Source organism: Mytilus galloprovincialis, chromosome 1, assembly GCF_965363235.1.
Source record: "Mytilus galloprovincialis chromosome 1, xbMytGall1.hap1.1, whole genome shotgun sequence".
NCBI classification, from domain to species: Eukaryota; Metazoa; Mollusca; class Bivalvia; order Mytilida; family Mytilidae; genus Mytilus; species Mytilus galloprovincialis.
In genome coordinates, this window is record NC_134838.1 from 6,787,825 (window position 1) to 6,812,783 (window position 24,959).

The 24,959-nt window shown below is 35.2% G+C and overlaps 1 protein-coding gene across 1 annotated transcript; it reads right to left on the reverse strand.

Moving 5' to 3' along the window:
• Positions 1-7,214: 7,214 nt before the first annotated feature.
• LOC143061713 (uncharacterized) lies at positions 7,215-23,904 on the reverse strand. The gene is made up of 4 exons (XM_076233771.1): positions 23,706-23,904; positions 20,999-22,000; positions 9,857-10,024; positions 7,215-8,344 (listed from the first exon to the last, which is right to left on the reverse strand). The coding sequence occupies exons 1-4, from the start codon at positions 23,829-23,831 to the stop codon at positions 7,340-7,342; spliced, it is 2,301 nt and encodes a 766-aa protein (XP_076089886.1). The 5' UTR covers positions 23,832-23,904; the 3' UTR covers positions 7,215-7,339.
• Between the last annotated feature and the right edge of the window lie 1,055 nt (positions 23,905-24,959).

Sequence of the window (24,959 nt, forward strand, 5' to 3'; positions counted from 1 at the left end):
AATTGTTCCAGTTAATGAATGAATTTAATGTGTCAATCAATGGCCACAGCTACACTGTTTTGAATTTCATTCTACTTAGTCTTAGGGAAGCTAACAATTTGCGAACTTCAAATGAAAGGCCCTTCTGAAGTTGAGCATTTTTGTTTTTTGTTTCTGCTTTTATGGCTGTCCCAATCGAGCTGTTTTAATAAATTCGTTTCACAGACTCAATTTTCAATACTTAAAATGTAAATGCACGCGTAAGGACTCATAATTTTACTTTAATTCAAAGTATTATAAAGTAACACTATTTGTTCAGACAGAAAGTTTTATTCGCCAACATAAAAGTTTTCCATCTGTGAACCAGGGTATGGGATATCATTTGTATACTCATTTGCAATAGAGCCTAATAATGTCTTCGGTTTAAGTTACGAAAATACCGGGGTAGCAAGTAAAATTCGTTAATATTAGCTTAAATTCAAAGTGTGCAAAGAAGTTGGGTTCAGAGATATTTACCAGATCTAAATATCGAAAAAAACCTGCCAGTATGATTAATCACCTTGTTGATTAAACTTACAAACAGAGTTCTTAAAATAATGTATGATTTTAACCCTTTTTCTTTTCTGTTTTTCCTTCTTTTTTCAGTCAGCCAGCAATAGGAGGCAACTGCCTACATGCCTCTATGTAATTTACGGCCCTGGTTTCTGATCGACTTGTGTATGGTAAAAATTTATTCATTTATGTATGGCTTTTGTATATATTTATGCTGAACATGTTAAACCCTATACTGTGTTTGTTTTTTTCTACGATATATAGTTAAGACAAATTTTATTTTCGTAGGAGTGAAACGAGGGAGTAAAAAAGAAGCATTTTGTATAAGTTTCATGACAATTGGTTGAAGCAAACTGAAGTTAGAGAACGGAAACCAACTTTGGGATGTACGTACAGACAAGAAGGGTAAAACACAATGCCCCCAACTCTACGGCATAAAAAGACAAAAACTCAAAGACTTAACTTGACCATTGAACTATGAATATGAGGTCAAGGTCAGATGACATCTGCCAGTTGGATGGTACACCTTACAATCATTCCATACACCAAATATAGTAGACCAATTGCATACACTGTTAAGTATAGATAGATAAGATAAGATATTTTATTTTTTTTTTTTTTTTTTTTTTTTTTTTTTTTTTTTTTCCAATTATGGGCCCCAAAGGGCATAAACATTACAACATCAATAATTTTTTCATAATACAATACAAACAATGAGATAAAAAAAAAGAAAAAGTTAAACGAGAACTATTTAAGTTCTTAAAGAATACGTAGATAAAGAATCTATAGTATGTTTTTTTTTTAATACTAATGCATTTTATTGCAAGTGTGGTTGATATAGATAACAAACAAGCAGCCCAAAAAGAAAAAAAGAAAAATAGATATCCACATATGTATAGTACACAAAAAGTTGGATCAATTAAATATATAATAATTAGCCAAAAAGAAAGTAGAAATTAAACATGTCCATGACTCATCAGAAAAACAGACCAAATCGCAAAAACTTAACTATAACCAATGAACCGTAAAAATGAGGTAAAAGGCTAGATAACACCTGCTAGTTGAACATATACACCTTACAATCCTTCCATACACTAAATCTACTAGACCTATTGCTAATAGTATCTGAGATATTGACTTGACCACCATGCAAAACTTAACCTTGTCCACTGATCCACTTTTTTATTCCCCTCTCCGATATGCCCACCTACGATAGTAGAGGGGCATTATGTTTCTGGTCTGTGCCTCCGTCCATCCGTCCGTCCGTTCGTCCCGCTTCATGTTAAAGTTTTTGGTCAAGGTAGTTTTTGATGAAGTTGAAGTCCAATCAACTTGAAACTTAGTTTTTTATCCCAATTTCATGGTCCACTGAACAAAAAAATGATAGTGCGAAGTTCAGGTTAAAGTTTTGGTTAACGTTTTTGGTCAAGGTAGTTTTTGATGAAGTTGAAGTCATATCAACTTGAAACTTAGTACACATGTTCCCTATGATATGATCTTTCTAATTTTAATTCCAAATTAAAGTTTTGGCTCTAATTGCACGGTCCATTGAACATGGATAGTGCGAGTGGGGCATCCGTGTACTATGGACACATTCTTGTTTTAGTAGTCACTAAACCATGAAATTGGGTCAAGGACAATGGATATGTGACAGACGGAAACTTCGTAACATAAGGCATCTATATACAAAGTACGAAGCATCCAGGTCTTCAACCTTTTAGAATATAAAGCTTATAAGAAGTAAGTTAACGCCGCCGCCGACGGATCACTATCCCTATGTCGAGCTTTCTGAAACAAAAGTCGCAGGCTCGACAAAAACGAGAAAGCTAACGGCCTAATTTATGAACAAAATAATGAACCAAACACAAATATGTTACACAGCAACAAATGGCAACCACTGAATTACGAGTTCTTGTATTGGGACAGGCACACACAGAATGGGACGGGGTTGAACTCGTTTGAATACGCCAACCCTCTCTCTTACCTGGGACAGTCATTGATTGTACAGTAAAACATTAACTACAAAATTCATCAGATCAAACAAACATACATCTAACAAAAACACAGAGTACGGGTGGACGGTTACCCCGGATACATCCACGTTAACAAAAAGACACTAACAAACTCGATATATAGCTATTCCTAAAGAATACATCTAACAAAAACAAAGAGTAAGGGTGGACGGTTACCCATACATCCACATAACAGAAACACAGAGTAAGGGTGGACGGTTACCCATACATCCACATAACAAAAAGACACTAACAAACTCGATATATAGCTATTCCTAAAGAAAAGTAGTACATATAAGAGCCAGTATATAATAATATGTAAAACATATGACATTATAACTTCTCAATCACGCGCATGGACAACTTTTAGCTGATTCCCAATTGCCTACGAGTATATGTTTCAATATTCAGCTTCTTCTGAGTAATAAAGGTCTATAAATATGTCAAACTCAACTATAAAGCTTCTGAAAGCTCTACTGTGATAGTCGAGTTTGACATATCCTGTTGAAGAACATTCAGAAAATTGGTGACATTCCATTTTGTACACAAAAAAAAAATCCCCTCTGCCTCACCATCTCTCTTCTAAAAATTTCATTTACAATTTATATGTAGATGTTTGATTGGTGTATATTTAAAAAAATCATGGCATTTGCAGTATCTGCTTTCAATAGTTGAGATGTCAAATGTCTAGTCTGAGATGTTAAACCATTATTAGCAAATGTCTATTCAAAGAGAGATAACTCTTAATTATTTGACTTTTCAAATTTTATAATTGATGACATTTGTCATTTTCAATTCATGGATTGAGATTATATTTAAAGTATGAAATATTAAATATTATAACTGTTTGTTATGTAATGTATGCTTAATTTTTACTCATGTAGTTGTAATGCATGCTAAATTTTATACATTATGGTCACCACATTACACGGCTGGTAATCTACACACGCAGAACATTTGGTTCTGCAATGAAAACTGTGAGAGGATTTTCCGGTTGTGCTTGAGTGGAGTAATTGTCACCGCTTCAAAAGGTATGTACATTTCTAAATCGCAATTTTCTAATTCAACTGATCAAAATATTTAAAATCGGAGAATACTATGCTGTGGTGAATAAGTTAACGAAGAGATATATGTATCATTTACTGTTGTACATGGTGTTAAACTCCTACAAAATCAGTTGTCCCACGAGAAATTGCCTAAAAAAGTGACATTTGAATTTTGAAATGGTTCTATTAACTGACCTACAAGTTTAAATTTACACTTTTTTCGGTCAATGGGTATGAATGCCGTTTTGGGCGACGTGTACGCTGTCCGGTGTTGATAGACGTCTTAATAAATCTTAAAACCTCATTTTGTCATTATTCCATGCGTGAGGGGACGTGAAATAATATCTGTATATTCAAGCTATGAGTCGTTGAAAGTAGCCTAAATTTGGTTTAATTCTTCATGAAAAAACACATTTGCGTGCATCTTCTATATATTATAACATCAGACTTGGACTTATCTTGAACTGAAATTTAATGTGCGTATTGTTTTGCGTTTACTTTTCTGCATTGGCTAGGGGTATAGGGGAGGGTTGAGATATCATACACATATTCAACCCCGTCGCATTTTTGCGCCTGTCCCAAGTCAGGAACCTCTGGTCTTTGTTAGTCTTGTATTATTTAAACTTTTAGTTTCTTGTGTACAATTTGTAGGTTTAGTATGGCGTTTATGATCACTGAACTAATATATATATTTGTTTAGGGGCCAGCTGAAGGACGCCTCCGGGTGCGGGAATTTATCGCTACATTGAAGACCTGTTGCTGTTGTCTGCCGTATGATCGGGTTGTTGTCACTCTTTGACACATTCCCCGTTTCCATTCTCAATTTTATACAAACGAATTATGAAATAGAACTTTGAAATAAATTGAGGGAAGCTAGGTTTTATAATATGTTTTACGAAGAATAAAAAGAAAAATAGTGTTAACGTTTTTGTTTCTTGTTACAAATAATTTTTCCCTATCATCTCAGTATGTATTTTTTACGAAAAGAGTTATCTCCCCTTGAATTTCTTATTTGACAAACAAATTATTGTTAAAACACAAGTTTTGATATTTGTTTAAATATTCTACAATTGCTGTTTTTTATGAGGTAAATAGTTTTATCGACATTTGAATAACTGATTTTCACTGAGGCCAACGGCCGAAGTAAATATCAGTTTTACAAAAGTCAATTAAACCACATGATTTACCGAAACAAAAGACAGTAGTTCTTTTATTCCATACCCAGAGAGAAATGTATGTAATGGCAATTATTTACCAAAACAAATTGTACATCAAACATTTTTTTATCAAAATTATGCACGTTAAAAGCACGCGACGTTTTGCGCGGTGAAAATACTTTTACCGCAAGTGAATATGCTTATTTATTCAAAATCCCATTCATATAGAATTAAGACTGTTCATCAGTGACACTCATATCAAAATATTTATAAAGCCAAACAAGTACAAAGTTGAAGAGCATTGAGGATCCAAAATTCCAAAACAAATTGCCAAATACGACTAAGTTAATCAATGCCTGGGATAAGAAAATCCCTAGTTTTTCGAAAAATTCAAAGTTTTGTAAACAGTAAATTTATAAAAATGACCACATTATTGATATTCATGTCAACACCGAAGTACCGAAGTGTTGACTACTGGGCTGGTGATACCCTCGGGGACGAAACGTCCACCAGCAGTGGCATCGACCCAGTGGTGTAAATAAATGGTAATCAAAGGTACCAGGATTATAATTTAGTGCGCCAGACGCGCGTTTCGTCTATACATACGACTCATCAGTGACGCTCATATCAAAATATTTATAAAGCAAAACAAGTACAAAGTTGAAGAGCGTTGAGGATCTAAAATTCCAAAAAATTGTGATAATACAAGATACAGGTTCAAGAATATGTGGTACGTGTGCCAATGAGACAATTCTCCATGTTCTTGTAAAAAGTAAACCATTACATGTCAAAGTACGGCCTACTGTATATACTTTTCTGGTAATATTCGCATACCTCAATTGTAGTGTTTCAAGTTTAAAGAAATTGACATGAGATAACATGTTCTTGTAGAAGGACAACTGGGACGGTCAATATATTTATTTATTTTTTGTTTTTATGCTTTTAGTCTGTTATATTTTATGATCCCAAGTGATTTGCTGATTCCCCCGTTTCAATGCACATAGAGGCACTTGCCACATGAACTCTGACTCTGGAGGCTCACAAATCAAATAGAGTTGCTTTCATTATATTGCATGTTTTTTTAGTTTTATTTGGTAGTATTTGCATGATGCTGCATGTTTTTTATGTGATAGTCGGTTAAAGAGCTCACCAGAGCTCATGTTTTCTCTGTTATTATGTATATATATGCCGACTCTAAATAAAATTTACTTACTTACTTACTTACTAATCATGGAGAAACTCCGTCCGTACGGTCTTCAACAATGAAAAATACACACAGTATCCATGAACGGCCCCACCGTGACAACTTGAATGCCAGTGAAACAATTCAAACGAGAAAACCAACCCAATTTATATTAAAACAATAAACCATGAAAACATATTGCAGACAGTAAACACCGACAACCATTGTTTTAGGCTTCGGACTTGGGACTAACACATACAAATAAGAATGATGTTTAGGAAATTCATAACAATGCATACCAATTGAACCTTAATTTTGTAATGTTCATACACGAGAACTGTTTTACTTCGGATATTGCTAGGTATATATAATATGCTAGTGCTTATCGAATGCGCCACCAAAAATTACACGACGAAATATCCGTAAATCAACAAAATCAATACGAAAATTGCTTGAAAGATCATAGTAATTTTGCACTAAGGAGAAGGTCCGGTAAGACCCCTTTTTGGCCCCAAAATATAACAGTTTTACAAAATTGTTTAAATGTAAACTTTTAGTTATTTATTGGACAGTTGAATGCTTCTGCTACATAAATATGGGCTGTTTTTGACCATACAATGCACATATATATCGGGTTGTAGCACCATTAAGTCATGCTAAATTACTGAAATCTTCAAAATTCTAGCATTTTAGGTAAATTTTAGACGGTTTCCGTCTAAAACGAAAGTGGCCGCATTCGTGTTCATCCTTAATATTGAAATGTAAGTTGTGTTTTATGATAATGCATAACATATATAAAGGTTGTGGATGAACACGGATGCGGCCACTTTCATTTTTGACAAAAAACATCTGTAAAATGACAATTTTCGGCATATTTGGTAGATTTTTCATATTTGAGCTTGAATCGGATCGTTTTTAATGACTAAATCAGTTAAAATCTTTCACATTAACTAATTGAATCAAATGAAATAGACACTTAAGTGTTTAAAAAGTGGTCAAAATCTTTCGTCAGATGAAACTGAAATTTGAGGCCAAAATGAGTCCGGACCTACTCCTTTCACAACGATCTGCTTGGGATAACTTAAAACATGAAATGAAATCGAAATTTTAAGTTTGAACGACTCTCTAAAATAATAAAATATAAGAGATCATTTAAATTGAAAGGATCATGAAAACAACTGTTTAGTACTTTTGCGAAACTTCATCAAAAGGAAGGACAGGCATTGGTATATTATAATATGAACTCGTAAGTTAAAAACCCATTAGAGAAAATTTCACAAAAATATATTATTCATATAGTTTTATTTCATATTTATTTCAACAAAAACAGTATGAAAAAAATTGCACAATCCCTGTAGACATACAAATATCACAGATCTAGGAGGCAACGTAGCCCGAGTTCTTAACATCTTAGAAACATTTCCTGTGGACGATGGATGGACCGGACTCGTCATACTCTTGTTTACTGATCCACATCTGTTGGAAGGTTGAGAGTGAAGCCAAGATGGAACCACCGATCCAGACGGAATATTTTCTTTCTGGTGGAGCAATGATTTTGATTTTCATTGTTGATGGAGCCAATGAAGTAATTTCTTTCTGCATACGGTCAGCAATACCTGGGTACATAGTGGTACCACCAGATAGTACGGTATTAGAATACAAGTCTTTACGGATATCAACATCACATTTCATGATACTGTTGTATGTTGTTTCATGGATACCGGCAGTTTCCATTCCAAGGAATGAAGGTTGCATAAGAGCCTCTGGGCATCTGAATCTCTCATTACCGATTGTTATAACCTGTCCGTCGGGTAATTCATAACTTTTCTCTAATGAGGATGATGATGCGGCTGTGGACATTTCTTGTTCAAAGTCTAGAGCCATATAACATAATTTTTCTTTAATGTCTCTTACGATTTCTCTCTCGGCTGTGGTTGTGAATGAGTATCCACGTTCTGTGAGAATTTTCATAAGATAGTCTGTGAGATCCCGGCCGGCGAGATCCAATCTCATGATAGCATGAGGGAGTGCATATCCTTCGTAGATTGGTACGGTATGTGAAACACCATCACCAGAGTCCAACACAATACCAGTTGTACGACCAGACGCGTATAAAGATAATACGGCCTGGATAGCAACGTACATAGCTGGGGAGTTAAAGGTTTCAAACATAATCTGTGTCATCTTTTCTCTGTTGGCTTTAGGGTTGAGTGGCGCTTCTGTCAGTAAAACGGGATGTTCTTCTGGTGCTACACGGAGTTCATTGTAGAAAGTGTGATGCCAGATTTTCTCCATATCGTCCCAGTTTGTGACAATTCCGTGTTCAATTGGGTATTTCAATGTAAGGATTCCTCTTTTGCTCTGGGCTTCATCACCAACGTAGCTGTCCTTCTGTCCCATACCAACCATCACACCCTAAAATAAAACATTTTAGAATAAATTAACTGACTGATTAGATGCACTATGTATTTATACATATAAGTTTCAAACATTTGATTTAAAATTTTAACAAAGCATTTGAGTAGATTGGAAAACATGTTTGTCATGATTTTTAGATTGCTCATTTGTGTTATCTTAACCAACATACCCGAGGTCTTGCATTAGTCGTTCTTTGGAATTTTCCGACGAAAACTAGAACACATTCTTGTTGAATGGAAACTTCATTTCTACTTAAATTATATGATCGCTTTTTTCACACAGTTTTGACTTCCCTGTGAACACCTATACTAGAAGTAAGGATTCCAAGACACAGACATTTTGTAAAGAAACATATTTTTTAAATAGTTTGATTCGAAATTTAGGGGGAAAAATATTTCATTAAGGAAGTGGGGTTTATATTATAAATAACACTTTATAAATTTGGGGCGATCGATACGGATTTTAAACTTTGGGGCGATCGACACTGATTTTAAACTTTGGGGCGATCGATACTGATTTTAAACTTTGGGGCGATCGACACTGATTTTAAACTTTGGGGCGATCGACACTGATTTTAAACTTTGGGGCGATCGACACTGATTTTAAACTTTGGGGCGATCGATACTGATTTTAAACTTTGGGGCGATCGACACTGATTTTAAACTTTGGGGCGATCGATACTGATTTTAAACTAAAAACAGTTAGTGTTGTAATTTCCTACGTAAGCAGGGTGGGTCCATGGCTCGCTGTTCGATACGTAGAGCAGACTTGGCCAGGATCCCAGGCTATATTCGGTATGTACTGATTAAAACCGTTGAATCATATGTAAATATATGATATCATTACTTATTAGATTAATATTACTAATCATGAATTATATAATGTTATAGATAATCTATTGCAACCTACCATGACATGATATTAATGAATAATGTACACAGATCACGATCCAAGATAACTAGATGTACGGACATACGCCCCCAATTATACGCCACATGCACTTATTATTTTAGTTAACTAATATATATTTAAAAACTGACACATACGATTATCATTAAGCTTTATCAAACTTTTAATAATTTTGATTCTTGTTCATATGTTATTCTTTCAGATGGAAAATAAAAGGAATTCGAGAAATAAGACAAAAAACGAAAATTGTAGTCTAGTTTTGTGAGAAAAAATATGTAGTATTTTTCAACGTTATGATTTGCTTATTGTCGTGGAAGTATTTAGATTACATTGATATCTCCATATATAATAGTTTCAACAATTTACATCTTGTGTTGTACTGGGTACCATAGCAGATTAGTTTAGTTTAAACAAAATTTTATTCAAAAAGTGCATGAAATATAATTATACAATATAAGCATGTTATTCATAATTTATGTCTCAATAAAACTTTTAAGAACTTTAATCAATTTAAGAACTACGCTAGACGACTTGATGTTCCAATATGATTTTCTTTTCTGTAGTTCGTAATTTCGACTTAATTTGTTAAATTTCACAAACCTGATGTCTGGGTCTTCCGACAATTGATGGAAATACAGCTCTTGGAGCATCATCTCCTGCAAATCCAGCTTTACACATTCCAGATCCATTGTCTACAACTAAAGCGGCTACGTCGTCGTCACACATTTTCCTTTCTCTTGTTTTTCTGACACGTCTTAAAACCTTTAGTTATTGGGTTAATAAGATAGGTGAGAAATTTCAGTCGTATTTATGCAGTAAAAAGCGAAGGGGCGGAGTTTTCCAAGAAATAGACTCATATCGTAAGAAATCAATACCAAATTTGGGAATACCTTGTTCCCTTATATGGATTGGCCAATAATATCTATCATGTGGTAGGTATAGGTGTTGACATACTTTACATACTATACAGGTATATCTAATTATGGGTTTATGAAATAATCTAGTAAACAAACACCTTTAGTTCAAATTCGTTCTGTACAGAATGATTAATAGACCATACGTAAAGGAAATGTATGTTTAAACGTACATAAATGTTGTCTCATTATTTAACGTATATACCTACAAGTTTTTTTCCCATACGTTGCTATTTATTTTGTTATTGTGTTCTCAAAAATGTTTACACACGTCTTTTACACTACTAAAAGTGCAGATTATTAATTTATTTTTGTAATTTGAAAACTAGCAAATTTTTTATTTCAAAAACTAAGAAAGCTTAGTTTTGTTTAATATAAAAGCGTCAAATAATTTTATACATATTGGTCTTTCTAAACACACGCATATATAAATAAATCTTTATTTTTATATGTTCTCTTAAACCAAAGTACAATGGTATAGAGACATGTACAAATAAATTAACAAACACACTACAAAATTACAAAATAAAAATAGAAATGCAAAGAACAGACATAAAGCGGTTAGCTTAGAGTTATAATTATAATAAATTTGCCTAACTTTTTAAGTAGACGGATTGTTACATTTCATAAATCTTCAACCGTTTTGGTCTTTTAACAACACTTTAGATTACAAACGTCATTTTTTCATTATAATCCATGGCCAAACATTCCAAGATACAACTCGACCCTTCAGGTTTCAATGGGGGAGGGGGGATGGGGGGGGAGGTCTTGGGTCTTCAATGACTATTATATATATATATATATATATAGTATTTACACAATATAAAGATAAGAAGATTTGGTATGATTGCTGTGCAAAAGTATTTAAGTCAATATCATTTTTTCTGTCAATTGGTCAAAGAAAAGGCTTGAATTCAAAGTAAACAAAGAATAAAATGGCCCCAAGATACTTTTCAGTCATTGCGTTGCTCTTCCACTATATCTTCTGTGCTTTACAACTTTACCGAGGCCAATACTCAAAATTGTATTCTACATTTTTCTACAGATTACTCTTCACTCTTATTTATTTCTTGTTCTCGAGGCCCTCGATCGTCAAGTGGTTAACGTAGTTCCCCTTATAAAGTTTAAACTGAGTCGTTCCTCTACTGTATCGTTATCCTGTCAAAACATGTAGGTTGTAAGTTTGAGTCGTTCCTCTACTGTATCGTTATCCCGTCAACACATGTAGGATGTGAGTTTGATTCGTTCCTCTACTGTATCGTTAGCCTGTCAACACTTGTAGGTTGTGAGTTTGAGTCGTTCCTCTACTGTATCGTGATCCAGTCAACGCATGTAGGTTGTGAGTTTGATTCGTTCCTCTACTGTATCGTTATCCTGTCAACACATGTAGGTTGTGAGTTTGAGTCGTTCGTCTACTGTATCGTTATCCAGTCAACACATGTAGGTTGTGAGTTTGAGTCGTTCCTCTACTGTATCGTTATCCTGTCAACACGTGTAGGTTGTGAGTTTGAGTCGTTCCTCTACTATATCGTTATCCTGCCAACACATGTAGGTTGTGAGTTTGAGTCGTTCCTCTACTGTATCGTTATCCTGTCAACACATGTAGGTTGTGAGTTTGAGTCGTTCCTCTACTGTATCGTTATCCCGTCAACACATGTAGGATGTGAGTTTGAGTCGTTCCTCTACTATATCGTTATCCTGCCAACACATGTAGGTTGTGAGTTTGAGTCGTTCCTCTACTGTATCGTTATCCTGTCAACACATGTAGGTTGTGAGTTTGATTCGTTCCTCTACTGTATCGTTATCCCGTCAACACATGTAGGATGTGAGTTTGATTCGTTCCTCTACTGTATCGTTATCCAGTCAACACATGTAGGTCGTGAGTTTGATTCGTTCCTCTACTGTATCGTTATCCTGTCAACACATGTAGGTTGTGAGTTTGAGTCGTTCCTCTACTGTATCGTTATCCCGTCAACACATGTAGGTTGTGAGTTTGAGTCGTTCCTCTACTGTATCGTTATCCTGCCAACACATGTAGGTTGTGAGTTTGAGTCGTTCCTCTACTGTATCGTTATCCTGCCAACACATGTAGGTTGTGAGCTTGAGTCGTTCCTCTACTGTATCGTTATCCAGTCAACACATGTAGGTTGTGAGTTTGAGTCGTTCCTCTACTGTATCGTTATCCTGCCAACACATGTAGGTTGTGAGTTTGAGTCGTTCCTATACTGTATCGTTATCCTGCCAACACATGTAGGTTGTGAGCTTGAGTCGTTCCTCTACTGTATCGTTATCCAGTCAACACATGTAGGTTGTGAGTTTGAGTGGTTCCTCTACTGTATCGTTATCCTGTCAACACATGTAGGTTGTGAGTTTGAGTCGTTCCTCTACTGTATCGTTATCCTGCCAACACATGTAGGTTGTGAGCTTGAGTCGTTCCTCTACTGTATCGTTATCCAGTCAACACATGTAGTTTGTGAGTTTGAGTCGTTCCTCTACTGTATCGTTATCCAGTCAACACATGTAGGTTGTGAGTTTGAGTCGTTCCTCTACTGTATCGTGATCCAGTCAACACATGTAGGTTGTGAGTTTGATTCGTTCCTCTACTGTATCGTTATCCTGTCAACACATGTAGGTTGTGAGTTTGAGTCGTTCCTCTACTGTATCGTTATCCTGTCAACACATGTAGGTTGTGAGTTTGAGTCGTTCCTCTACTGTATCGTTATCCTGCCAACACATGTAGGTTGTGAGTTTGCGTCGTTCCTCTACTGTATCGTTAGTCGCCAACACATGTAGGATGTGAGTTTGAGTCGTTCCTCTACTGTATCGTTAGCCTGTCAACACGTGTAGGTTGTGAGTTTGAGTTGTTTCTCTACTGTATCGTTATCCCGTCAACACATGTAGGTTGTGAGTTTGAGTCGTTCCTCTACTGTATCGTTATCCTGCCAACACATGTAGGTTGTGAGTTTGAGTCGGTAAGTGGCATGTGCTTCCGACTCCAATCTTAATTTACTTGGATTGCTAACGGTTCTCCTGCAGGAGGTCAGAGTTGCTCTTAAACTATGCATGGTCGCCGCAATATAGCTTTGAGTCAATCAATCAATCAAATCCTGTCATGTCATGAATCCATAACAATTTCTATATATATGCATTTACACTTTTCCTTTTGAACTTTGGAGTATAATTGTCCCAATAATTGGCAAACCTACTATTACATCTTCTTATGTTTCTAGACAGCGCACAGCCAGGACCAATTGAAAAATAAGAGTGGCTTACACTTCAAGATATGACAATTGACACAAAATTATAAACGTTTTAAACAAAATCGCAAATACAAACAATATATAAAGATTTTAATGTGCAACTCAATTATGATGAAGTAAAGTACAAATGAATACTAATTGAATTAAACATTGACAGGATTGGGGTAGGAAAATTCACAAAACAAGAACTTAAGATTGAAAAGTCTTGAAAAATTGTATTTCAAAAAGTAGCGGAACATACCGATAGGACATTCAAAACTCAAACGAAGGGAAAACCTGAAAACTCTATGGCAAAAACTCACATATAGGGAGAAACTGATAACGCTTTGGCACAATTTCACTCGTAGCGAGAAACTGGTAACACTTTTGCAAACATTCACACGTAGCGAGAAACTGGTAACGCTCTGGCAAAAACTCACACGTAGGGAGAAACTGATAACGCTTTGGCAAAAACTCACACGTAGGGAGAAACTGATAACGCTTTGGCAAAAACTCACACGTAGGGAGAAACTGGTAACGCTTTGGCAAAAACTCACACGTAGGGAGAAACTGGTAACGCTTTGGCAAAAACTCGCACGTAGGGAGAAACTGATAATGCTTTGGCAAAAACTCACACTTAGGGAGAAACTGGTAACGCTTTGGCTAAAACTCACACGTAGGGAGAAACTGGTAACGCTCTGGCAAAAACTCACACGTAGGGAGAAACTGATAACGCTTTGGCACAACTTCACTCGTAGCGAGAAACTTGTAACACTTTGGCAAAAACTCACACGTAGGGAGAAACCGATAATGCTTTGGCAAAAACTCACACGTAGGGAGAAACTGATAACGCTTTGGCAAAAACTCACATGTAGGGAGAAACTGATAATGCTTTGGCAAAAACTCACACGTAGGGAGAAACTAATAACGCTTTGGCAAAAACTCACACGTAGGGAGAAACTGGTAACGCTTTGGCACAATTTCACTCGTAGCGAGAAACTGGTAACGCTTTGGCAAAAATTCACACGTTGCAAGAAACTGGTAACGCTCTGGCAAAAATTCACACGTAGCGAGAAACTTGTAACGCTTTGGCAAAAACTCACATGTAGGGAAAACTGATAATGCTTTGGCAAAAACTCACACGTAGGGAGAAACTGGTAACGCTTTGAACAATTTCACTCGTAGCGAGAAACTGGTAACACTTTGGCAAAAACTCACACGTAGCGAGAAACTGGTAACGCTCTGGCAAAAATTCACACGTAGCGAAAAGCTTGTAACGCTTTTGCAAAAACTCACATGTAGGGAAAACTGATAACGTAATGGCAAACAATCACATGTAGGGAGAATTACTAATGCTTTGGCAAAAACTCACACGTATAGGGAACACCAATCTAACTAAAAACCGATCTCTCATCGCTCCTGTTTCTGATATGTCGCGTGGGAGATCTAACGAAACCTGCTTTGAGGTCACATGTGAGTGACCTCGTAGGTGTGTCTTTTTCGACCAATGAAATTGAGTCTTCCACGATCTTGGAAGTTTAACGTAAGGCAAAGGGATGTAACTCATTTTATTTACGACGAAATCGTCAGTCAAAATAATTCATAAACTTTTTTGATTGGCTTATTAATAGGTCGTCAACTCATTTGCATATCTTTATAAATTCATAACTTTTAGTTCACTCACATGTGACCTCAAAGCCGGTTTCGTTAGATCTCCCACGCGACATATCAGAAACAGGAGCCATGAGAGATCGGTTTTTAATTAGATTGAGGGAACACAGATAACGCCATATCAAAAACTCACGCATAGGGAGAAACTGCAACGCTATGGCAAAACTTACACTTAGGCAAAAGTTGGCAACGCTATGGAAAAACTAACAAGTAGGAAGAAACTATAACGTTATGGCAAAACTCCTACGTAGGGAGAGACTGACAACGCTATAGCAAACCTCACAGGTAGGAAGAAAATGATAACGTTAATGCAAAAACTCTTACGTAGGGAGTTAATGATAACGGTATAGAAAAACTCACTCGTAGGGAGAAACTGACAACGCTATGGCAAACCTTACACGTAGGGACACCCTAGGAACGCTATGGCAAAACTCGAAGGGAGAAACTGATAACGATATGGCAAAAACTCACAAGTATGCAGAAACTCACCACATTATAGTAAAACTTCCACGTAGAGAGACACTGTCAAAGATATGGCAAAATCCACACGTTAGGAGAAACTGGTAAAGCTTAGCAACACTCACAAGTAGGGAGAAACTGTTAAGGTATGAAAAACGCTCATGTCAGGTGAAACTGACAACGACATGGCAAAAACGAACACGAAGAACGAAAAAACTGATAACGTTGTGGCAAAAACTCAAAAGTAGGGAGAAACTGGTAACGCTGTTGAAAAACTCACACGTATGGAGAAACTGGTAACGCTATTGCAAAACTCACTCGTAGGAAGAAGCTTGTATCTCTTTATCAAAACTCACACCTAGGGAGGAACTGACAAAACTATGGAAAAAACTCACACATAGGGAGACACTGGTAACGTTATGGCAAAAACTCATACGCAAGGATAAGCTGGCAACATTATGGCAAAAACTCACACGTACGGAGAAACTGACAATTCTATGGCAAAATTCAAACGTAGTGAGCAAATGGAAATGCAATGGCAAAAATTCAACGTAGGGACTAATAACATTACGAAAACACTCACACGTAGGGAGAAAATGGCAACAATATGGCCAAAACAAATATATATAGGGAGAAACTGATATCGTTATGGCAAAAACTTACAAGTCGAGAGGAACTTGCTAAGTTATGGCAAAATCTCACACACAAGAGAGAAACTGGCAACGTTATAGCAAAAATTCACACGTTGGTAGAAATTGATTAATGTTATGGCAAAACAATACACATAAGGAGTAACTTGCAATGTTATGGCAAAAACGCACACGTTTGGAAAACTAGCTTTGTTTTAACAAAAAAAAGCTAAAACGACGAAACGATATACAATTTCCTAAAATTCTACATAGACTGGGGAACCCTAATCCATCTAATTATTTCTACATAAAGAAATAGAAGCTTAGTTGAAATCCGTCCCCTTTTAAGTAGATTGTAAAATCTAGACCAATTTAGCATTGTCTATTCAAATGAAATTGAAAAACTGAAGTAAGAAGAAGCGGGCCAATTTTTAAGCCCCACACCTTAAAAAGAGTCTCTCAAAATCCTGAATCGCTCACTATAAAATTTTGCTGAAAATCTTTTATCAATGATTATTTTTGCTTTTCAATATTTAATAATGAGTGGCTTAAAAATGCAATTTAAATGTTCTTTGTATCTGCCATATTTTCTTCAAAAGCAAAAAACGCATTTTACCCCTATGTTCCATTTTAGCCATAGTGGCTATGTTTCTTGACATGCAAGGAAATAAAATACAAACTTATTCTAGATACGCTGAAACTCATTCAGCCCAAGATTGGCTCATAATATTTCAGCAGTTTCAAAGCAGAAGATTTTTAAAGTAAGGGAAGCAAACTAGATGAACAAAGTGTGAAAAATTGTCTTTAAAGGACAATAACTCCCTTCAAAAGTTCAATTGACAAGTTTGGTCATATAAACTTTTTTGTAAATCTTACTTCGCCCGAACATTTTTTTCTGTTAAACAGTTTATCATTATCTTCAATAATATTCAACAAGAGTGCACACGCTGAAATGTCTCGCCTTCTATACTAATCATTGATATTATGTTGATAGTCCTAAGTATAAAGCTAAGCTTTAATACAACTGTCACATAAACTTAACATTAACCAAGATAACTAAACAAAGACCAATGAACCTTGAAAATGAGGTCAAGGTCAGATGAACCATGCCAGGCAGACATGTACAGCTAACAATGCTTCTATACAACATATATAGTTGACCTATTACTTATAGTTTAAGAAAAATAGACCAAAACACAAAAACTTAACACTGTGCAATGAACCGTGAAAATGAGGTCACGGTCAAATAAAAGACAAATAAAACCTGCGCGACTGACATAAAGATCATAAAATATTTCCATACACCAAATATAGATGACCTATTGCATATAGTATTAGATAAAAAGACCAAAACTCAAAAACTTAACTTTGACCACTGAACCATGAAAATTAGGTCAAGGTCACATGACATCTGCCCGCTAGATAGGTACACCTTACAATCATTCCATACAACAAATATAGTAGACCTATTGCATATAGTATGAGAAAAACAGACCAAAACACAAAAATTTAACTATAACCACTGAACCATGAAAATGAGGTCAAGGTCAGATGACACCTGCCAGTTGGACATGTACACCTTACAGTCCTTCCATACACCGAATATACTAGCCCTATTGCTTGTAGTATCTGAGATATGGACTTGACCACCAGAACTTAACCTTGTTCACTGATCCATGAAATGAGGTCGAGGTCTATTGAAAACTGTCTGACAGACATGAGGACCTTTCAAGGTACGCACATATCAAATATAGTTATCCTATTACTTATAATAAGAGAGAATTCAACATTACAAAAACTCTGAACTTTTTTTTCAAGTGGTCACTGAACCATGAAAATGAGGTCAAGGACATTGGACATGTGACTGACGGAAACTTCGTAACATGAGGCATCTATATACAAAGTATGAAGCATCCAGGTCTTCCACTTTCTAAAATATAAAGCTTTTAAGAAGTTAGCTAACACCGCCGCCGCCGCCGCCACCGGATCACTATCCCTATGTCGAGCTTTCTGCAACAAAAGTTGCAGGCTCGACAAAAAATCATCAAAAACTGCAAAAATTTCGTTAAAATAACAAATTAAGTGGCAACAAGCTAAAATTGGGTTGTTCAGTTCGGCTGAAAATTTCAGGGCTGATGTATATTGAACATTTAAACTCCACATGAGATTTGCGGTTTATGCTTTAGTTTTTGAGATATAATCTTATAACTGCATTTGACCCCTGTTTTCAATTTTTAGCGATAACAGCCATGTTTTGATTAATCAAAACTCCGGATTCAATTTATCAACTTGATACCTTAAGAAACATTCAGTTAAATTTTAAAAGTATAAGGCCCATTAGTTTCAAGGAAGATTTTTAAATGTAGGCAAACATGATGGACACATTGTGTAAAAATGTCTTTAAAGGCCAATCACTCCTTAAGGGGTCAATTGACAATTTTAGTCATATAAACTCTTTTTTTTATATATATATTTTACTTTGCTGAACATTATTGCTGTGTACTGTCTATCTGAAAATTTCATGGCTGATAGATCATGACCTATTGAAAATTTTACCCCATGTCAGATTTGCTTTAACTGCTTTATTTTTTTTAGATACACCATACAAGCCAAAAACTGTATTTGATCCCTATGTTCTATTTTTATTCATAGCTAGCAGGTTTGTTGATGGATCAAAACTTCGAATTTTTTTATTCATGGCTGGCAGGTTTGCTGATGGATCAAAACTTCGGATTCAATTTATAAAGTTTAAAGGTATTTGGCTCAGTAGTTTCAGAGGAGTTAATTCTTGCAGTAGTTTACGTCGACGACGACAGCTAGACGATGACGAAGACGGACGCCAAGTGATGGCATAAGCTCACATGGGGCCCTTCGTGTTCGGTGAACTAAACAAACACATTTAAACCGCTGAAACCGGTTGGGAAATATTATTCATAAATCGATATTGTCTAAAACTAAGTTTTAAAAGACGGTTCTTCTGTATATACATTGCGACATGGGGGTTAATTGAATAATCCTATTTGAAGACATTGATTAACTAGTGCGTTTCTTTCTATAACAGGGGATGAAACTGATTCGAATCAATATATTTACATTAAAGGATTATCTGCTACAAAATGATATTCTTCTGATAAAAAAAAGTATGGCCAATGAAAATTAAATATCATTGGATTTATAATTTGTCCTTTTTTTTTGGTGCAGTTACACCATGACCCTAAGTCTAGAGGAGGGTTATGCGCTTACAAACATGTTTAATATAGCCTCGTGTACATGCTTCTTATTTACGTGCATTTTGTGGTTGGTTTCCGTCTGTCATCTTTGTTTTTAGTTTGTTATTTCATAAGTCAGGTCGTTGTATTTTTATTTGAATTTATTATATTTGAATTGATTCAATTTTTGTAATGTCAGGGCCTTTTAAAGCTGGCTGCACGGTAAGGACTGTGTTCATTGTTGAATGCCGTACAGTGACCTATGGTTGCTAAAATCGACTACAGATGAACTCAATTGAATATATAGTTTTATTGTCAAACATATCACATTTCCTTATTTGAAAAAACCTCCAAAACGCTTCTTCTGTTATAATTTATCCCCTTTTGTACAAAATAGGGGCGAAAGATACCATCAGTTTGAAAATAAACTGACAACGCCATGGCGAAAAAATAAATAGGAACCAGACAAATAATAGTACACAAGAAACAACATAGAAAACTTAAGCAACACGAACCCCACCAAAACTTTGGGTGATCTCATGTGCTCTAGAAAATGAAAATCTACGAGATAAAGAGCTTTTAAAAAAGACCTGGTATGATGCACTAGTTTCAAACACCGAGCTTCTTTAATCCCGATTCTGGCAAAGTTTTAGGATCAATTTGCGAGTTAAACTTGTCATTGTTTCAATCGTATGTTCGTATGTTTTTTTTTTTGTTATCTATTAGAGTTTATTGTATTGTATATTTTAAATTTCACAAGTTCTTGTTCTTATACATACGATATTATACAATAATTTAATAATATATGCCCCCCCCCCCCCTATTTTTATTTTCTACTAAATCTATCAGAAGGATTACATGCTACTGACTTGGGAAATGCACATACCGAATGCTTTTAACCCATGTTTGAGAGAATTCAAGTCTCAGAGGCGGATTTAGGTTTACGGTTTGGCTCTTTTGGGGGGAAATTTTTGTTGATTAATAAGTGAATCACTGAAGGACGACTTGAACCCCTCTAATGCAATAATTGCCCCCCCCCCTTTTTTATAAAAAAAATCTGGATCCGCCACAGACTCTGCATTGACCTGGGAAACTGCTGTAATCACATCAAAATAGTCAAACACCAAAGACCAATTGAAAAATACGATTCATCAGGATGAGACATTTAAACACAACAACAAATCCAAATTATCATGTCACAAATGTAGGATATGCATACAAGATAATATTCTTTAGTCACAAATGTAGGATATGCATACTAGATAATATTCTTTAAAATATAAAAACCAGGAAAGAAACATAAATGTGTCACAAATTTTCCTAGGAACTTCCTTGAAAGAAAGACGAACAATAAACATCTATGATAGTATCAGTTTAATCAGTACTTTTTGGAAAAAGAATCAAGTCTAAAATAGAGCGCCATATTGTTTATTGTATGCAAGGTTTTATATATGGTACCTTTATGTTTTTATTACAAATATAAAAATGTATAACAAGAGAAAATTTGAACACTTGACTGTTAAATATAACGAGTGACGGATAACATGATATACTGCCTTGTATATATGTTAGATGATATGGGACGACATTGCACAATCCAAATCAGTAAATGTATTGTTTAGAAACACTTTCTGTGCACAATGGATGGACCAGACTCGTCATATTCCTGTTTGCTGATCCACATCTGTTGGAAGGTTGAGAGTGAAGCCAAGATGGAACCACCGATCCAGACGGAATATTTTCTTTCTGGTGGAGCAATGATTTTGATTTTCATTGTTGATGGAGCCAATGAAGTAATTTCTTTCTGCATACGATCAGCAATACCTGGGTACATGGTGGTACCACCAGATAATACGGTATTAGCGTACAAGTCTTTACGGATATCAACATCACATTTCATGATACTGTTGTATGTTGTTTCATGGATACCGGCAGTTTCCATTCCAAGGAATGAAGGTTGCATAAGAGCCTCTGGGCACCTGAATCTTTCATTACCGATTGTGATAACTTGTCCATCGGGTAATTCATAACTTTTTTCTAATGAGGATGATGATGCGGCTGTGGACATTTCTTGTTCAAAGTCTAGAGCCATATAACATAGCTTTTCTTTAATGTCTCTTACGATTTCTCTCTCGGCTGTGGTTGTGAATGAATATCCACGCTCTGTGAGAATTTTCATAAGATAGTCTGTGAGATCCCGTCCGGCAAGATCCAATCTCATGATAGCATGAGGAAGGGCATAACCTTCGTAGATGGGCACGGTATGTGAAACACCATCACCAGAGTCTAACACAATACCAGTTGTACGACCAGAAGCGTATAAAGATAATACGGCCTGGATGGCAACGTACATAGCTGGGGAGTTGAAGGTTTCAAACATAATCTGTGTCATCTTTTCTCTGTTGGCTTTAGGGTTGAGTGGAGCCTCTGTCAGTAAAACGGGATGTTCTTCTGGTGCTACACGGAGTTCATTGTAGAAAGTGTGATGCCAGATTTTCTCCATATCGTCCCAGTTTGTGACAATTCCGTGTTCAATTGGGTATTTCAATGTAAGGATTCCTCTTTTGCTCTGGGCTTCATCACCAACGTAGCTGTCTTTTTGTCCCATACCAACCATTACACCCTAAATGATAAAAGAAATTCAAAATGAAAATCTGCTCCAAAGTATTGTGCAACTTATAAATTGGCATAATTGCTTTAAATATCTGTAAAATTCTTAATCGAAATAGTCTCAGTGTGTTTTGTGTGCGTGTTAGTTTTCAGAAACATTTATTTGAATCCAAATGGCTTTCATATATAGAACCGTTTCCAGATGATATAGATATGAAACATATACCTACTAGAAGTACATACTTTTGTATATAGTTATTAATCAAACACGTAATACTTACAAGTACATTAATTCAAACAAGTAATAATTACATAAGTATACCTAACGAGATATATGTGTGGTATGTGATGTGTTACTTAATAAAATTGCAAGGAATAGATTAAGTAACAATAGCTGATTGAGTGGTCATGTTTGCATGGAACTTGGTAGATTACCAGTATATACTTATCAAAATTAAGTTCGGCAACAGTTTCTTCAGATTCAATAAGGTTTAACTCGTATGTTATCAATAATGCAATGAGAGAGTTTGTTTTGCTATATATTGTCACATGTGTCAGTTATAGAAGTTGTTTTTGCAATTTATTTAGAGTAGTATATATTCTTGCTTCAAAAAGCAATACAGCTTATAGGTATCAAGAACAATAAATATTTAAAGTATGCATCTTGTAGTACAATTCAGTAATTCGTTAATTATCATTGCTAAGTTTTTCTTATATTTGTTTTGTGTGTCTCTACGACCAAAATTGGTTTTTGTTTGTTTTGCACAATCTAGGACATGATGTTAATACAATCTTGCAATTCGAGCATGATATTAAACTTGTCGGGTAGTACAATTGTTGGTTATCGTTCGCTGATAAAGGTATCATTATTGGCTCCACACGAGAGGGCCAATGTACACCATGTTATCTACTTCCCGCAATATTAGGGCATGGTATCATATGTCAGCATATATTAATCTCTACGTCTAACCGGAAATTTTTGCAGGGAAATACCAAAAGGTTAAAGTGTGAATTAACTAAATATTTTTCTAAACAATCTAAAAAAGACAATTTTCGTCGAACTACCAAGTCGGCTGCAATCTGAACAAATATCAAAAATACTTTAAATAGTATATAAGAGACATATCTTTATTTCATCTAATAATCTTAATAAAAGTGGTCAACATAGTTCTGTGATAGGTAAAATCAAACCAGACAATCTAAACGATCTAGATTTTGAATATTGTTAGTAATTACAGACGTTTTCGTCGGCATGGCAGAAGAAGAAACTTTTTTTTGTATCCGACATCATTTTCTGAGATGATTATCACCCAAAAAAAATATCCGGATTGTTTTACAAAAAAAAGCGTATTTTAATGTTTACGGAGAACTGTTGTTTTGGAAGAATTGCTGTTTTGGAAATGATGGCAACATATTTTAATTCAGAAAAAAAGTATTGCATTTCTCAAACTTTTTTACTCTTTCACTAGTTCATCCGTCGCTACTTTTAACTAGTAAACAACGCATCAGAATCGACTGATGAATGTAAAACAACTAACATTTTTTTGGGAAAACAAAATTTATCAAATATCAAACTGATTGGTAAAAAATCTTAGGTGTAAGTGGGAACAGGGGGTGGTCCTTTCTAATCGTGGTATTTTTCTTGGTACATGAAACATGTGTAATCGGTTTGGGACCGGTTCTTTTTCGTAATTAGAAAACTAAAGAAATTAACGAACCTGATGTCTGGGTCTTCCGACAATGGATGGAAATACAGCTCTTGGAGCATCATCTCCTGCAAATCCAGCTTTACACATTCCAGATCCATTGTCTACAACTAAAGCGGCTACGTCGTCGTCACACATTTTCTCTGCTTATTTCTTGGGTGTTATTTCTCCACGTGCGAACCTTTCAACTTGTTAGAGTATTGTGAAGTAATCCTAGGTGGGTGTCTACTTTATATGTAAAATGGGCGGAGATTTCTCGGAATTGTAAGGTAAAAAAATCCATATATGGTCAACCCTATAGTGATTATTTAATCAGGTGTATCGAGTATACGTCATTCAAGTTTACTGGGGTACATATAATAATACTCATGTTTATGACACAATTAAAGTTTGCCCTAAAACTAAAAATTACATTTCAATTCTATGCCATTAGGGTACATTCAATTGTGATTTATTTGCGATAAAATTTTATGATAAAACAAAAATTTATCTTAAAACCGGTTTAGACACTCATTCCATTTGGCGACCATACCCGCATATCCCTATAATTATATTTTTCAAAATAATAATCAATCATCTTACTTACTTACCTACTTGAAGTTTTATTTTTCTCGATCAATGTAACATTTTATTTCACACTCAAAAATTAAAATGAAATAGAAAAAATATTGATAGATAGATATATATGTTTTAAGTACATATAAATACATGAAATACATTGTGTTACAAATTAAAACATATGCAGTCAATAATCATGTATATTTCTAGCCAACCAGCCTTAAGGATGTCTGCTTGTCATGGTTTGGAATTTTTGTCAGATTCTCGAAATCCTCTGGTTTTAACATTTGAATGCCTTAAAAAATTTTGCCCATGGACCCCCATTTTTCTTTTTATAAATCTTTTACATGTATAATTATAAGCCATTTGTAAAAGTCTTATAAAATTTTATTTATTTTTTAATAGTTTTTGAGAATTTTAACTGGCCAATGATAAAGCTATGAAAAATCAAGAGAGAACATTTTCCCGCCAAAACTCCGATGGCTAATATCTCAATAAGCACATTGACCCCTATATTTTTTTTCTTTTTTGATTCCTCAATTAATCCCCTATCGATATATACTAGTTTTATGGAAAGTTATATATTATGAAACTGAGCAGCAAACATCCTGAAATGAATTGAAAATATTTACGTTTAAGGAAAGTTTCTTAATGCTGGAAACACGTAATCCATTTTTTGAACGACTTCAATGGTGCAATATCATCTTA

What these genes read in the sequence shown, in the direction of transcription:
- LOC143061713 (XM_076233771.1), bottom strand. Translation starts at nt 23,831, where the DNA reads ATGTGTGACGACGACGTAGCCGCTTTAGTTGTAGACAATGGATCTGGA. An exon ending in TCGGAAGACCCAGACATCAG is followed by an intron (nt 22,001 to 23,705) that starts GTTCGTTAATTT and finishes TTTATCATTTAG; the next exon opens with GGTGTAATGGTTGGTATGGG. An exon ending in TCGGAAGACCCAGACATCAG is followed by an intron (nt 8,345 to 9,856) that starts GTTTGTGAAATT and finishes GTTTTATTTTAG; the next exon opens with GGTGTGATGGTTGGTATGGG.